At 44.1% G+C, this 17,593-nt stretch overlaps 1 protein-coding gene and 1 long non-coding RNA gene across 5 annotated transcripts in view; both read left to right on the plus strand.

Annotated features, from left to right (window-relative positions):
• Positions 1-96: 96 nt before the first annotated feature.
• LOC124240453 (uncharacterized) lies at positions 97-12,616 on the plus strand. Of its 3 annotated transcripts, XR_006888874.1 has the most exons (4): positions 97-789; positions 1,668-1,816; positions 5,948-6,074; positions 12,558-12,616. It is a non-coding gene; the product is annotated as an uncharacterized LOC124240453 (long non-coding RNA). The 3 variants fall into 3 exon arrangements; XR_006888872.1 differs by lacking the exon at positions 12,558-12,616 and having other exon boundaries at positions 5,948-6,955; XR_006888873.1 differs by lacking the exons at positions 5,948-6,074; positions 12,558-12,616 and adding an exon at positions 2,409-4,215.
• Positions 12,617-15,930: 3,314 nt separating this feature from the next.
• Positions 15,931-17,593, plus strand: part of RSRP1 (arginine and serine rich protein 1) — a 5,283-nt gene continuing 3,620 nt past the window's right edge. Inside the window, exon 1 of one of the 2 annotated variants that reach the window (XM_046663535.1) lies at positions 15,931-17,568. In XM_046663535.1, the coding sequence (XP_046519491.1) occupies positions 16,973-17,568 (596 nt within the window). In that variant the 5' untranslated portion in view covers positions 15,931-16,972. Of the gene's footprint in view, positions 17,584-17,593 lie in introns of both variants that reach the window. The other variant, XM_046663534.1, reaches the window with a different exon arrangement.

The raw sequence follows: 17,593 nt of genomic DNA on the forward strand, positions 1-17,593 counted from the left end.
TTTTCTCAGCGCCTGGCCCCGCCGTCGCCATGGCTCCGCCGCCTTGGGGGCGAGGTCACCCCCGGGAGGCGGGACGTCCCGGTTCGGCGCATGCGGTCCTGTGTGGCCCTGGTCCCGACGCGGTGACCCACCTCTGGACTTGGCCTTTTTCTCTCTTTGCTTTAAGGCACAGTTTCTCAACCTAGGCACTACTGACATTTTGGGCCGGATAATTCTGTTTATACGGGGCTGTCCTGTGCACTGTAGGATCTTTATCTGCATCCCCGGCTTCTACCCACTCATGCCAGTGTCATTCTCCCAGTTGTGACAAGGAGAGATGTCTCCAGACTGCCAAATATCCCCCCCCGCCCCGGGGAAAATCGTCGGGGTTAGAAGCGCTGTTTAGGAGATAATCTAGGTTTCTGGGGAGCGAGCCTTTTCAAAAGCCGGAAACAACGATGTCTTAGCTACGGTAACGACTTGTGGACAGGTTCGCCCCTTCTTCCAGAAGCTCTCGGTCCCTTTCCAGCGTCTCGAGTTAGTCGTCATCCAGGAATCGGGCCGGCCCGGGAGAAGGAGCAGGTCAAGGTCTCATTCCTGAAGGCGCCACCTGAGAAAGTCCAGGCGCCACTCGCGGTCTTACTCGCGGAGCCGGTCGAGTCCCTGCAGCAGGTGCCTTCTACGCGATCTCGCCAGGGGACAGTACTACGGCTCTGACCCTATGGTGTACCCGAAAGAACACAGCAGTTGGAGGAAGAGGTCCAGGAAGAGGTCGCTGAGCAGAAGCTCATTTCGCTTAAGTGGAAAAAGGTGGATGGGTCATTTGTCGTTAAGAGAGGTGCACAGGTTCACCTTTTTTACGTGTAGGCCGACAGTATATGAATAAGCTAGGGAACCAAGGCTGTTGTGTCATTTAATTTCTTTGATTTCCTTTGATGCTGTGAAGCTTTGGGTTTTGGGAGGGGGGCATTAGCAGATTGGTAGACCAACTATACCATGCAATCCATAGCCTATTTTTATTTTTTTTATTTTTATTTTTATTTTTTGAGGATGATTAGCCCTGAGCTAACATCTGCTGCCAATCCTCCTCTTTTTTGCTGAGGAAGACTGGCCCTGAGCTAACATCCGTGCCCATCTTCCTCTACTTTCTGTGTGGGACACCTACCACAGCATGGCTTGTCAAGCGGTGCCATGTCCGCACCCGGGATCTGAACCAGCAAACCCCGGGCCACTGAATCGGGAACGTGTGCACTTAACTGCTGCGCCTCTGGGCCAGCCCCCCATAGCCTATTTTTAAATGGACATGATACTTACCCCTCAGGATTAAAGATTAATTGTGACTGTTAAATGGCTCAGGGTGGAGGAATCTAGTGTAGGCAGTTCTTAATGGAAACTTTTTAATCTTATTAAGGACAACATTATTTTACCAGCTCTCAGCAGCATTTAACAGATCTTACCTTCAGCTTTGTGACTGTGGGAGGAACAGTATTAACTTTCTTTCTCTTGGCAATTTCTGCCTTCACCCTTTTTTTACATTTACTGGCGTTAACATGATTCTCAAGTATTTTATAAACATAAGTGAGCATCTTTATATTGCTTTTATAATAAATTGCATACTTAATTTGTCATGCTTAGCCTTTTTGGGATAGGCTGTAAAATTAATGAGTGTTTGTCTTTGTCCTTTGTAGATAAAATGGAGCTATTAGAAATAGCAAAAGCCAGCACAGCCACATCCTTAGGAACAGCCAACCTTGACTTGCCCGTGGGTCTCAGAATGGTTCCTGTAGTTAAAGAAAGAAACTGTGGAACAGCTGTACCAAATATTGCAAAGTTTGAGGTATGCCAGATTTATCCGAAGAAAACCTTTAGAAAAATTACTGCCAGAAAGATCTGGTTAACCATTTTTATTTGATTTGTCTTAGACTAAACTTCTCAGAATGTCTAGAAATATAATTGCTAAAGTCAAAATAGCAGATCTGAAAACACTAGCTAGGCTCTCACTCATGAAAATGTGAGAGTAAAGAACTTTATTTTTGGTGACCAGCTATGCCAGATTGGGACTGTCCCTGAAAGTCCCACGTTCCAAGAAGCCCCACCTGGGTGAAAAAAATCCTGGTTTTCAGCAATGAGTGCCAAAGATTGGGGTGGGGGGGAAGATACAAAACCCATATTATGGCCCCCCAAAAAGAGGCTGAAGACAACACTGTTTTTAGTGACCGATGAGTACGGCGATTGTATGCCTTCAGTTGACCACTGATACTGGCAGCCATGATTTATGGTTCACAATAATGTATCCATTGTAGCATTCTCTCAGAGCGAGTTCAGTTCTAACCGTGAGTGTCAACGGTCTAGTTAACTGTTGTGCTTTGCATGGAGATAGTGCTAGTTTAATTTTTAACTCTGTGAATATTGTGACCATGTTTTCTAAGAGTTCAGATAATGAAAATGAGAGTACAAAACCAATGCCAGCATGACCCAGACAATACTGGAAAAGAAGACTAAATGGCTATGTTACTTTAATGCCAGATGGAAGGACACATGTGGCTGGACTACGGAGGTAAATAATCCAAACGGAGCGTACTGCACAATATGTAGAAAAGAATTCGGGGTTGGGCATGGTGGAGAAGGGGATGTGCAAGCACATATGGAGACTGAATTCCACAAGTCCGGGATGAGACAAGCAAGTACTTTGGAATCAATTCAAAGTGTCTTTGTTGCCTCAAAAGACACCAATGCTCAATTGAAAATATCAGCCACTAAATCAGCTTGGCATACCACACAAATGAACACGCGCTAGCATATCGCTCACTGGACTGCTCTGTGAGACCCAGTGAAGTTATGTTTCCTGATTCAGTGATTGCAACTAAAATGTCCTATGGGCGAACAGAAAGGGACATTTTTTTTTTTATTGAGTTAATGATAGGTTACAATCTTGTGAAATTTCAGTTGTACATTAATGTTTGTCATTCATGCAAAAGGGGAAATTTTGATTACAGATGTCTTGGCCCCTTACAGTGTGGAGTTGATTCTGTCAGATCTTACCAGCAGTCACGCTTTCTACGGTATATCAAGCCATGTGATGAATCATGGCAATAAAAAAGTGTTCCCCCAGCTCTTAGGTACTTTGATTTGGAAAATGGGGTTTCAAATCGTTGTCTTGATTTCCGTGAAGATTTTAACAAAACCTCAGAAACTAGACTCCAAACACAAGCTAGACTTTACTCGGCCATCGGCATTTCAGCAGATAGCGCAGATGTAAATTTCAGCAAATTCCATTCAGCCTATAAACTTCTTACCAAAGAAAATGAAACGATCTCACCTGCTAAACGTCCTGCACACCTTGTACCCAAGACTGCTAAAAAGGGGTGTGATACGCTTTCCTGTGACACTGAGGCTTTCATAATGAAAGTTTTTGGTTACTTTTCAATTTCCTCAAAACATGCAGAAGAACTTAATGAGATTCTTGACTTTGTAGAAATGGAAGGAGATGGCCTCCTTAGACATATGCCTACAAGATGACTGTCATTGTTGCCAGCCATAGAAACGAGGTTAAAATGTTGGTCTACCATACAATCCTGTTTTCAAAGTGTGGGAAAAGAAGAATGTCCTTCTCTTATTTGGGAATACATTGAGGATGAGAATGGAGAAAAGGATTACAGTACAACAGAAATTTATATGCTGTTTCTCCAGAGCTGCTTGATGATCTTTGAAGAGGCCATAAAGAGTCTAGAAAAGGACAAACTGTCGGCACCTGAGTTATTTGACATTATGTGTAAGTTGCGACAAAAACTCATACAGCGAAAAAAATGACACATTTTTTGGAAAGAAGACTGCTTTAGAACTGAAAAAAATGTCACCAGAAAAGAGCAGTCAAATTAAACAGGACTTTCTCAATTTCTTTACTAAAACTATGCCTTTTTTGGAGTCCAATTTTGATTTCACAAATTCTAATTACCTCTGTGCTTTAAAACCATTTTCTCTGAGAAAGAGAGGTTTAACTTACAGTGACATCCGGTGTGATTCGGAATGTTCAGAGATGATGGACCTTTTAGACATGGAAACCTCTCTGATGAATTTATAGATGCGCAGGACTTGATGGACAAACAGCTGGTCTACCCGAACAAGCCTGGAGATGAAAAATGGATGGACGTTTCTGGAGAGCTGGAAACAGATTCCTACAAGTCTAAAAACTTGCTGCTGCTCATAAGTAAAATTCTAAGTATTCCATGCTCACATGTTTTTGTTGAGAGGGTATTTAGATTGATGTCATCACATTGGACTGACACCAGGAATCAGTGTGACGTAGGCTTGGTGAGAGCACAACTGCAAGTCAAAGAGAATTTTCCATTCGACTGTATCCAGTTTTACCACCATGTAAAAGAAAAGAAGGATGTCCTGAAGGCTGCAGGCTGTTCAGAGAAGTACTATTGGACAAGGAAACAGAAAGAGTAAAAATATCCTGTATTGTGAGACAGAAGGAGCATGCCATTGCTATTTTTAGTAAATATAGCAGTGCCTGTTTAGTTAATCCTATTATATTTATGTTCTCCTTTTAAAAAGTCATATTTTTGCATCTTAATACAGAATAATATAACCTCTAAAATTTAAATATTTAGTTGTTTAAAAAAGTAAATTAAGGGGGGGCTGGCCCCGTGGCTGAGTGGTTAAGTTCGCGCGCTCCGCTGCAGGCGGCCCAGTGTTTCGTTGGTTCGAATCCTGGGCGCGGACATGGCACTGCTCATCAGACCACGCTGAGGCAGCGTCCCACATGCCACAACTAGAAGAACCCACAACGAAGAATATACAACTATGTACCGGGGGGCTTTGGGGAGAAAAAGGAAATAATAAAAAAAAATCTTTAAAAAAAAAAAAAAAAAAAAAAGTAAATTAAGGGGCTGGCTCCATGGCCTAGTGTTTAAGTTTGGTGTGCTCCACTTCAAAGGCCAAGGTGCAGTTCCTGGGCACAGACCTACACTACTCGTTGATGGCCATGTTGTGGCAGCAACCCACATACAAAATAGAGGAACACTGGCACAGATGTTAGCTCAGGGTGAATCTTCCTCAGCAAAAAAAAGAAAAAGAAAAAAAAACTGTATCAGAGGAGAGAAATGCATAAAAATATTGTTAAATATTTCTCATACACTATTTGTTTAATTAGTCCTATTATTACTAATTGTCACTGTTAATTAGTCCTATTTTGTTTAAATAATAGCATTTATGTAACTGAAGGATAAATAATACAGCATATATAGTTTCACGTAAACACCTGTGTTTCATATTTTTATGTTAAATAACACTTGTGTATAATTATTATCTATTACATTATGGTATGTGTGTGTGTGTTTTGGTTTGTTTTAACTTTGTCCCAGATTAGCTCTCCCTACAATCAGTCCTTTTATCCTTCTTAACTATGGAATTTTGGTCCCTACTTTAAGAGGATTCTCTTGGGGATTACACCCCCTGCCCCTCCTGGTGCCAATTATCCTTGGCTAAAGAGAACCACCAAATAATTACTTTTGGCCCAGGGGATAAGAAAGGGCCTTGTAGACTGAATTGGGTCTGTTAAATAAAATGGAGACTAGGCTTAAAAATCCCCCAAACAGATAAAGCCAGTTAAGCCATGTAATCAAAACTTAGTCTAGTTTGTTTCATCAATGTAAGGGAAATTTAATTCAGTTTATTTCTTGTAAATGCCACCGAAAATCTTAAACAAAATCTCAATTGTCTTCTTAAAATGGTGTAAGATAATCACTTTTAACCAATGCTCTGCCATCTGGAAACCCGCATTTGTAACAACCAGTCATTGTAAAGGTTAACTTCCTCAGTCTCCCCTTATAAACCATCCTGTAATGACATGCCTCAGAGCTTTTGCCATTTCCAGTCTGAAGTCTCCCAGTTTGCAAGCTGTTCTTTTACACGCCCAATAAACTCTTAACATTTTAATTTGATCTGATTTTATTTTTGACAGCTTCTGCTGTCGGAAGTGGGATTTGAAGAAGACCCCTGACGAGCCCCAAGGCCAGTGAGTAGCCAGGTGCTGGTACCTCCCAAGCCCATTGTGCTCACTACTTTCTCACCAACCTCGGGGTTCTAACGTAAGTCTCTCTTGGATCCCAGCTCCACTCTCTTTGTGTTTTGAGCTCTCTCACTTTGTTGTGCATACCTGTGTTTTTGTTCAAGCTTCTTGGTGACACTTATATCTGTAAGGGGAGAAAACTCATGATTCCCTGGGTTCCTAGACAGCAGTAAATTTCCTGGGCTCCCTATAGATACAGTCATTTTAGGGACTCTAAAGGCAAAGATTCATTCCACTTGGTCTAAAACTCTTTCCCCACCTCCCTCAAAAATTCCTGCTTCCTATATGTATACCCAACTTAACAACCAGGATCTTGTCCCTTTTTGGAAAAATGGGTGCACTCTACATATGATACCTTGGAATTACAGTGGCCACTTTGGGGAACCTTTAACTTAGATAAGATAGTCCACCTTTGGGGTACCTCTGAAAAGAGATGATCCTGAACCTTTGAAAACAATGGAAGGCATTGTTTGGTATGGAGGCTTCCAAAAGACAAGTGACTGAAATAGCCTCTGTAAAGGAATCATTACAATGAGCCAATGAAAAACTTAAGACTAAAGCTCTGACTGACTTGAATGACTCAGGTGACTTCCAACTCATCCCTCTGCTCCTCTTTATCCTCCTTTACCTGATTATTCTCAACCCACTAACCCCTTTGATCTTTTAGCCTTTCCCCCCAACTCCCTAAATCTCAGATGTCCTTTAAGATAAGACTTTGTAATGAACCAGGGATCCTAGCCTCAGCAGAACTTAAACCCTGGACTGGAGCCAAGCTTTGAGCCATTATAAATGATTTTCCAGACCCTAAAAAGGACTAAACTAAATTTATAGAAGAATTTAAAATTCTTCTTGGGCTGGCCTGGTGGCGCAGCAGTTAAGTTCACATGTTCCACTTCTCAGCAGCCGGGGGTTCACCAGTTCGGATCCTGGGGGTGGACATGGCACCGCGTGGCAAAAAGCCATGCTGTGGTAGGCGTCCCACGTATAAAGTAGAGGAAGATGGGCACGGATGTTAGCTCAGCATCAGGCTTCCTCAGCAAAAAGAGGACGACTGGCAGTAGTTAGCTAGGGCTAATCTGCCTCAAAAAATAAAAAAATAAAAAAAATAAAACAAAACAAAAAGAAAAAATAAATAAAATTCTTCTTGGCACCTATGATCCCGGACTACCTGATTTTTACCAGTCTGTTAACATGATAGTCCAGGAGATGCTCCAAAGTGTCTTCAAGAAACATATTGGAAAGTCCCTACCTAAGATTTTGAGGACTGCACCAAACGTGCCTCAACAGATAGAATAAAAAGAGCGAGAAAGGAAGTTGGCTGCTTCTTGAAGTAGTTCCCAAAGGTTTTCCCATGAGCATTGACTGGGCCGTAATCCAATCCTATAAACAAAAAGGATGAACCAGTGGCAGATTTCTGAATTCATTTAGAAGTAGTAGTTAGGCAGTACTCTGGTCTCAAAGACCCTGGGACTAGTTTTGCCTTGTGAGCCTATTTTGTTAATGGACTTCACCCAGAACTCAATGATTTGTTAAAGAAACAAACTAGAACGGGAAATCACTCCTCTCTCAGAGCTTCAACGTCTGCTTTTTTTTTTTTTTTGAGGAAGATTAGCCCTGAGCTAACTACTGCCAATCCTCCTCTTTTTGCTGAGGAAGACTGGGCTCTGAGAAATCGCCCAGTGGGCTACTTCCAATAATTCCTTTAAATCAGCAAGGGAAATTAAAGTTGTAACTGGAGAAATTTCTACCATGCTGATAGATACTGGAGCAACTCTATTAACTTTAAACCCACTATGATACATGAAGAACTTCCGCGGACTAATAAAACTATCTTAGCAGTGGGAGTTTCCAGTCGAGTTCAAAGAGTTCCTTTATTGGAACCCATGAATATTACCCTTGGCCCTTTCTCTGAAAGTCACACCTTTCTCTTATGTGATACTTCGCCTGTGAATTTTCCTAGGTAGAGATCGGCTTTCTAGATTAGGAGGCCAAATACAATTTTCCTCAGGCGAAATAGCCTTAGAATTTCCAGACTCGTCAGACTGAAGCATTATGTATTGATTGTCCTGAGGAGACTATTAAATTCCATGAAAGTATAGATGCCATAGATCTCTCTGAAATCCTGCTACTCTAAGGGCCTCTTCTTCCACAGATGTGGAAAAAATTAAAAGTGCCAAACCCATTAAAATTCAGATTGATCCTTCTAAACCACTTCCAAGTTGCCTCGGTACCCCTTAAAACCTGAAGCCATACCAGGGCTCACCTCTGCCACAGAAGATTTAATAAGTCAGAGGCTTATTATTCCCTGTACCAGTTTTTGCAATACTCTGATCTTGCCTATAAAGAAGCCCCATAGACGGGGACGGAGAGTTGTACTAGACCTTAGAGCCATAAGTAAGACTGATAGTGAAGCTTCCAGCGGTACCAAACCTAAATACTTTGTTGGCAAATATACCAGCAGGAACCAAATGATTTACGGTTGTGGGCTTATGCTCTGCATTCTTTAGCATCCCAGCAGACAAAGTCAGTCAATATTTATTTGCTTTTACTTGGAAAAATCAACAGTATAATTGGACTGTAATGCATCAGGGATTTTCCTGAGGGTCCCTTGTACTTTTCACAAGCTGGACATCAGGATTTAAACACTCTGCTGCAATTCCTCAGAAATTCTACCTTGATTCGATATGTAGATGATTTACTTCTTTGTTCCTGCTCTAAAGAGAACTCAGGAATCCATTCAACATATCTTTTACAACAACTGGCTTATAAAGGCCATGAGGCCTCTCAAGATAAGCATCAGTTCTAACGAGAGATGGTTCATTATCTGGGTCATGACTTATCTGCAAAAGGAATCTTTCTGTCTTCTGTGAGGATTCCCCGGACCTGCAGGATATTGTCGGTCTTGGTCTCATGTTTTCCTTCACTGGCTCCCCTACTCTATGAGCCAACTAAAAATAGTTCTCAGGAGCCTCTTCCTTGGGAAATAAAACACAAGGAAACCTTTACTGAACTCAAATGGGCTTTACGAAATCCTCTTCATTAGAGCTCCTTAACTACACTAAACTTCTCACGTTGTTCATCCATGAACAGAACAATTGTGCTTAAGGAGTCCTCAAAAACACAGAGGGAGGGGCCGGCCTGGTGGCGCAGTGGTTAAGTTCACATGTCCCGCTTCTGCGGTCTGGGGTTTGTAGGTTTGGATCCCTGGTGCGGAGATGGTACCACTTGGCAAAAAGCCATGCTGTGGTAGGCGTCCCACATATAAAGTAGAGGAAGATGGGCATGGATGTTAGCTCAGGGCCAGTCTTCCTCAGCAAAAAGAGGAGGATTGGCAGTAGTTAGCTCAGGGCTAATCTTCCTCAAAAAAAAAAAAAAAAACCCACAGAGGGAAAAAATAGATCTATAGCCTATTACAGCCTGCAGCTGGACCCAGTAGCCAGGGCATATCCAAATTGTTTAAAAGCAGTAGCCCAGTCACTAAAATTGTAGAATCCTCCTCAGAACCCTTTCAGGGAAATGATTTATACCTGCAGGTTCCTCATGATGTAGAAAGTTCACTTAATACTGAGTGTTCACGGCGTTTCTCAGTCAGTAGACTAACATCTTGTGAGATCCTGCTTCTGTCTCCTTCAAACCTGTACATTCTTTGCCGTGACTCTTTAAACTCTGCTACCTTCCCATCTTTACCCAACAAAGGAAAGACTCATAACTGTGTTGAACTGGTTTCTCAAAATTTGAATCCAAATTAGATTTACAGGAAACCTTATTGGCCAATCCGGAATTAATACTCTGTGTTGATAGCTCTTATGCCAACAATTCTGCAGGAAAATATCAGGCTCGATATGTTGTTACTACCCACCACGAATTATTAGAAAAAGGAGTTCTTCTCCAATTTAATTCAGCCCAACCTGCAGAATCATTTGCCCTGGAGCTTATGAATTAGTCAAAGGTAAAACTGTAAATAAGTATACCAATAGCAAGTATGCTTTTGGGGTAGTCCATGATTTTGGTATACTATAGAAACAGAAGGGGCTGGCCCTGTGGCCGAGTGGTTAAGTTCGTATGCTTTGCTTAGGCGGCCCAGGGTTTTCGCTGGTTCGGATCCTGGGGGCAGACATGGCACCGCTTGTCAGGCCACGTTGAGGTGGCGTCCCACATGCCACAACTAGAAGGACCCACAACTAAAAAAAATATACAACTATGTAGTGGGGGGATATGGGGAGAAAAAGCAGAAACCAAAAAGATTGGCAGCAGTTGTTAGCTCAGGTGCCAATCTTTAAAAAAAAAAACAAAAAACTTCAATTATTACAATTGTGATAAATACTAAAAATATGAGGTACAGGAAAAGAGGATGACCTATAACGGGGGAAATGAACTGATTTGGGGGAATCAGAAAGGCTTTCTCTCATTGTTGCTACCACCTTTTTGGAAAGCAGTATGGCAATATATTAAATCACACAGATCCTTTAACCCAGCAGTTGCACTTTTCAGACTTTATCATATAACAATAAAAGTACTAGTACTTAAAGCAGCATGTCACTTTGGCTCCTAGCATGTTGTGAGCGTTATGAGGTATAACATTCCACCGAGCCAGGCTACCCAAGAGGTCAAATCTCCAAGCCAGCCTATGGATTGAGGAAAGCAATCTAAGGTCATCCAATGTGCTCTAAAGTACTATTCAAATGGGGGGACTCATGAGATGCATGGAGCATTCCAGAGAAATCACATTTCGTTCCAACTGCATCATATAAAGGATCCAGCACATGAGAGCTTGCTATAAGATCCCAATGGAAGTCTCTCAGTAAAAACTTATCCATTAACTGTTTGATGAAATGGTCGTCGAACATGGAGGCAACAGCCACAGCTGGCTACTCTGAGCTCACCTGTCTCATTGGCCAGACTGGTTGCTATGTATCGTCCTTTGCCTATGGGAGGCACGTTGCTGTATGAGGTCCTGTTCCATTGGTAAAGCATCACAGCTTCACTGCATTGTACCTTGAAGTAAAGGTCACCTGTTGTCAGGCTGAGGATAGAACAGGTCATCTTTACACAGGGGCCAGACAAGTGCCAAGTCTCTTGAGACAGCACTTGTGATTGGTTGGTTGTTGAGCCAAGGCTGCAAAAATGGAATATGGTCAAGTAAAGGCTGTGAAAGGACTTGGAGCAGGACACAGCGTGGCCTGTATGACCTATAACCTTTGAAAAGGAAGTCTCTTACAGAATCAATAGTGTAGACCGAGTAGCATCACCCTAGTGAGTACAGGTGTGCCCTGAAGAGTTATACTGCTGTGCAGAGGAGAGAAATCCTCACGTGAACAATATAGAATATAGATGGCCATTAGGCATATTCACAAATGTCACATTCTTAGGTAGAGGCACTGATCAGTCCTCATATTGTAATGACACCACCAGTAATTACACCTTTGTGGGTTATTGGGAATGATATTGGCAGGTACACATCTGGATCTGTGTGCTGTTCGCTTGCCTTTCCTGGCTTCTGAGTAGATACCTCAAAAGCTAAATGACATGGTACAGAATTCCTAACACCTCACCTCTCTCTATAGCGGCTGCAATGGGACAGAGTTATCAGCTTCCATGGTGATGTTGCAGATAACATCCTCATGTGCTAAGTCTTCATGGCAGGAAACAGGTGTGGTAAGCCTGATTTATTGAGGGGTGCCTCCTGAACAACACTGCAAGCCTGACATTTCCCTGCCAGAGCTTCTGACCCGAGAAGTGTTCATCGGGAGGAGCAGCAGGAGTAAAAGCCTGGTTATAATGAGGCTCAGTAATCACAGGCAGCGGACGGGTGAGCCCACGTTGGGTAATGACTGCACCAATGGCAGGAGTTCTTGAGACAGGAGTGTCACATCAGACGGGCATTTACTGGTCTTTGTGTTAACTGCCTTGAATGCTGCCCTGGTGATTGTAGCTAATGATTCTACGGCAGCACTCACAACACAGGTGTCTGATCTTTACTCATCTCTCATCTAAGATCAATGAATGTGTCTTGTGTGTCAGAAGCACTAAGCGCTCCTTTTCCTCTTGGTGGCTCTCGCTCTAGATGAGCCCCATGGCTGGAAGCGCCTCTAATCTCTTCAGTCTGAGTGCTGAGCTCACCCCTGAGCCATCACCTCCGTGATGCTACGGTGGAGGTAACTCCCCCAGTAGCGCTGCTCCAGGTCGGACATGGCTCTGTTGACCCCGCAGCCGTGGGTTAGGAGCCTGCAGAGGAGCTCTGCAATGGCTCTGACATTCGCAGAATCCAACACTGCTTCCAAGGCATAGGTTTTAGTGGCGGAAAACCTGGATACCACGTGAATGGTGCACGAATGAGCAATAGGGATAAAATACTGGCACTTCTAGACTGTGGAATATTATACAGCTGAGAAGTAGAAATAAATTACATTGTTATGAATTATCTTAAAGGATCTTGATTATAAAAGCAAGTTTTGGGGCTGGCCCCGTGGCCGAGTGGTTAAGTTTGCGTGCTCTGCTGCAGGCGGCCCAGTGTTTTGTTGGTTCGAATCCTGGGCGCGGACATGGCACCACTCATCAAACCACGCTGAGGCAGCGTCCCACATGCCGCAACTAGAAGGACCCACAACGAAGAATATACAACTTTGTACTGGGGGGCTTTGGGGAGAAAAAGGAAGAAACTAAAATCTTTAAAAAAAAATTAAAAATAAAAGCAAGTTTTAAATCAGTTTGTTTAGAATGAGTTCATATTCATCAGAAGTTCCATATGCTTGTATATTTGAAAGAGTTTGGAGAAAGATGGAAGGGTACTTGCTAAAATGTTAACATTGGTTACCTCTAAATTATGAGAAAGAAAAATGGGGCCCTCTTTTAGAGGATTCCCTACCTCTAGGGAGTGGATTATTAGCTTGTACTTTATATACCTTTGGATTTGCTCACTTGTTACAAAATTAGCTTCATTAAAATTAATGAAAAAATTTAATTTTGGTAAGGGAAAGGACAATTAAATTTTTCTTAACTTACCCAACAGCATCTATTACAGTAAACATTCCATAAGTATTGCGGAAGGAGAGAGGAGGGAGGGGGAACAGGTTTAAATGTTTGGTAGAGATAAAAAGATAACCATTGAACCACTAACGGCATGATGAAGCATGGCAGAACCTCTAAATGAAGAGTGAGAAGGAGGGAAAAAGAGATCCTTGACCAGGCTGGCAAAATAAAATGGGAAAAAGCAAAGTAAAAGAAATAACAGATGATGAGGATTTTTAGGCTGCTTAATTTTAAAACAGTTTAGGATGAGGATTTTTAGGCTGGTTACTTTTAAAACTGCAGATGAGAAGCAGGCTCCGAGGACTGGAATTTTGCTTGCCCTTTTGAGAGACATTTGCGTTTGTGAAGGAAGGGGGGATGACCTTGTAGGGACCTGAAATTGGCCACCCCAGGATGTGTCTCTTTGGCATCGGGACTGTTTGGGGCTGATTGCTTTTGATAACAGGGACAGGGAAGGAGGCTCTGGGGAATGGAACTTGCCCTTATTGGGACACATTTACATTTGTAAGGTAAATCTCTATCTGTAAAAGGTGCCTCCCTCTCTGTACCAGGAAGAAGAAGAGAGATGACCTTGTCCCTCAAAACTCTTAATGGGGAAGGCAAGAACTTAAGTTGCTGTCTGGTAATCTCATGTAACTGATTTAGGGTGGTGGCTTCTAACCTTTCTAACCTTTACTTAATCCGATTTGATTCTTGTCTAAAAGTCATGGGATCACCCAATGACCAGACCCCACCTGCACTGATAGCATTTTAACTTGTTTCATGTTCTTTCCTTTGTCTTGTAAAGAGATGAATCACATACCTATGCCTTAAATTTAGCTCTAACCCTCAACTTGGGGCAGCAGAAGCTCTGACTGCCCATGGGCCCTGTCCCCATTCTATTCCATACTATTCTCTAAATAAAAGAGCACTACTGCCAGATCTTGAGAGTCCAAGAAATCTTTCTTTCGACTCCTTAGCTCACCTCACCGACCCCGCATCAACAGACACCAGTGGAAGAGATAAGGTCAACATTGCAGTTACTCCAGTAAATGTAAATGAGTTGAACTTGCCTATCAGAGGAAAAAAATCTTTCATAGTGGGTGTAAAAACTCAGCTAGGTGTTATTTACCTACTCAGCTAAGTTTTGTACATCTGGTGAAACACATAAAACAAAGTGAACATATAATAACAAGGATCCTATTCACAATCCACAAACACCATTAAAATATTTCAGAACACACCCAGCAAGACGAGTGCAAGATGTGTATGAAAAGAGCTATAAAATTTTAGTGAATGTCTTAGTTTTGTATTGCTTCAGTAACAAATAACCACAAACTTAGTGGCTTAAATCCACCCAGATTTCTTCTCTTACAGTTGTGTAGCTGAAAAGTCTCACGGGGCTATAGTCAAGGTGTCAGGAGGGCTGTGTTCCTTCTGGAGGCCTAGGGGAGAATCCCCAACACCTTGCTCATTCAGGCGTTGGCAGAATTCAGTTCTCTGAGGGTGTAGGACTGAGATCTTTGTTTCCCTTGGTGACTGTCAGCTGGGAACCATCCGCAGTTCCCAGAGGCCTCTCCTGGGTCCTTGCAGATAGCCCCCAACTTTTCAGAAGCAGCAACCGGGCATGGTATCCTTCTCATGCTTTCAGTGTCTCTTGTGATTAGATTAGGCCTGCCCTGTATTATTCAGGATAATCTCATCTCAAGGGCCTTCATTCTAATCACATCTGCAAAATTCCTTTTGTCTTGTAAAGTAACATATTCACAGGTTCTGGGAATTAGGACATGGACATCTTTGCAGGGGTTAGGGGGGTGGCATTAATCTGCCTACCACAGTGAAGGACGTAAAAAAAAAAAAACGCAAATAGGGGCTGGCCTGGGGTTGTGGTTGTGTAGCGGTTAAGTTTGCATGCTCCACTTTGGGGGCCCTGGGTTCACAGGTTCAGATTCCTGGCATGGACCTACACACTGCTTATCAAGCCATGCTGTGGCAGCATCCCATATACGAAATAGAGGAAGATTGCCACAGTGGTTAGCTCAGGGACAGTCTTCCTCAAACAAAAAGAGGAAGATTGGTAATGGATGTTAGCTCAGGGCCAATCTTCCTCACCAAAAAAAATATATAAATAAATAAATGGAGAAAAGTGTCACATTCTTGGATGGGAAGAGATGCTATTGTAAAGGTGTCATTTCTGCCTAAATTAGCCTACAAATTCTGTACATGATGGTTTAATGATAACTGAAATTGGATTTTGAATCAGGTGAGTGGATAGATGCTCAGAGAAGATTGTATTGTTTAGAAAAATAAAGGAACACTAAGATTCCTTGCACACTTTAACTCAGGTAGACTGCATGTATTCTAGAGACAAATACACCAGTATTCTGCACAAGGGCAAAATAACGTTCCCCATTATGTTTCCAATATTCTTAGTGTTAACATCCAAGATCTTGCAAGTCACCTTTTGTTAGGCACACATTTAACTGATATTATGAACTATCTACAGAGACTCCTACTGCCTTTTGCTTATTCATAACCAAGAGATCAAGACTGCATCATCTTTTTTTTTTTTTTTGAGGAAGATTAGCCCTGAGCTAACTGCTGCCAATCCTCCTCTTTTTGCTGAGGAAGACTGGCCCTGAGCTAACATACATGCCCATCTTCCTCTACTTTCTATGTCGGACGCCTACCACAGCATGGCTTTTGCAAAGTGGTGCCATGTCCCCACCCGGGATCCAAACCGGCGCACCCCTGGGCCGCCAAAGCAGAAGGTGTGCACTTAACCGCTGCGCCACCGGGCCAGCCCCAAGACCCCATCATCTTATATGCATAGTTTCACATTATTTCGCCTAACACATCATTTTTACACTTGTCAAATCTGAAATTCATTATATTTTTCTGTCCATTCACACAGCTTCATAACTTTCAGCAAAAGTTTCTGGCAGATGGGCACTGTGGCTTCCCGGTTGACTTGTGAAAGCGCTTAGAAAAGAAACATTTCTTCACTTAACTATTTCTATCATGATGCTTCCTCAGAGACGTGGATGATACCGTGGAAAGTGCCTAGCAGGCAGATCACGTGGGTGCGTGCAGATTCCATGATAAAGTTTTTATTCCCTCCACTTCTGTGCATGTTTGGGGATGTGGGGTGAAGTAAGAGAAAAGTGAGTTTGTACATACTCCCTCCAAAGAAATGGCTTTTGTAAAAATGCCACTCGACTTGCAAAGAAGCTCACATAATGACTAACTCTCCTTAGAGATGTGGTTAGTTCATTCAGTGAAAAGTTATTTCAAGCTAACTGTCATACTTTATTAAAAACAATAGGTTTGTTTGGAATGTATCCTATTCATAAACCCTTGGAAATAAAACAGTCACCGTTGTTGATCCCCAACGCCAAGCACATCGTCCTCGGAAGAGACATCTCAGACGTCATTCTGACCCCCTAGGTTAAATTAAAGGTCAGCCGTGGGGGTCTCCTCTCTTACCTTTACTAGGCAGAACAAGGGAGTGACAAACCTTTTCTAAGTCAACAATGCGTTTACAGAGATCCCGTGACGTCCCGGGGAGGGGCGGGGTCCGGCAGCCTGGCGGACACGGGTCAGGAGAAAGTGGCCAGGAAGGGTCCACGGAGGCACAGCCCGAGTCTGCGGCTTCCGGGAGGACGGAGGCCCACATTCTACCGGCAACAACAGGGTCCGGTCACCCCACTGTTTTCAGCCAGAAAAACAAAACAGCCTCGGGCTGCCGGATACCCGGATGGAACAGCTCCTCCCCTCCGCGCGCCCGGCCCCCCCTCCTAGGGGCTCTGTCGCGCATGCGCATCCTGGGGGCCTTAGTGTGAGGCGGGGCGGGGCGCGGAGGAGGAAGGGCGGCGATTGGGCGAGAGGGGAGCCACGCCCGCCGCGTCAATGTCTCTGCGCATGCGCCGGGCGCCAGCTTCTGGTTCTTTTGGCGCGTCTGCCCAGGGCTCGCTCAGTCTGCGTCCAGACGTGGGACGCGGGAGTTATTTCTACTGTTGTTGTCGAGCAGCTGTGGAAGCCGGTCCTGGTCCTCGGCTGCGGGGGAAGCCGTCCGTTGGGTCTTTCTCCGTCTTGAGTGAGGCAGCGGCGGTGGCCTGTGCTGATTTTGGCGCGCGGGCGGTGCAGACGGGGCCCGCCGCCGCCTGCGTGCCGGGCCTTCCCTGGGCTTCCTCCTCTGCTCGCTTTCAGGAACTGAGCTCTCGGGAAGGTCCCTCCGAGGAAGGGGAACTTCGACCCGCTCCGACCGACATGTCCCGCTACGTCACCGCCCTGTGGCCGGGCTCGCCGCGGGACGAGGGCTCGCCGCCCGCCGCGTGCTCGGGCCGCTCCAGCCGGCGGTCCTCGACGTCCGCGAGCCGCAGCTCCTCCGGGAGCTCGCGGGCCGGGTCCCGCGTCTTGAATCGCTCGGCGTCCGGGAGCCGGAGCCCGGCACGGAGGAGCCGCCGCTCGAGGTCCCGGTCCCGGTCCCGGCGGCGCCCGCAGAGGAAGTACCGGCGCTCCTCCCGCTCC

Source organism: Equus quagga, chromosome 5 (genome assembly GCF_021613505.1).
Source record: "Equus quagga isolate Etosha38 chromosome 5, UCLA_HA_Equagga_1.0, whole genome shotgun sequence".
Lineage (NCBI taxonomy): Eukaryota > Metazoa > Chordata > Mammalia > Perissodactyla > Equidae > Equus > Equus quagga.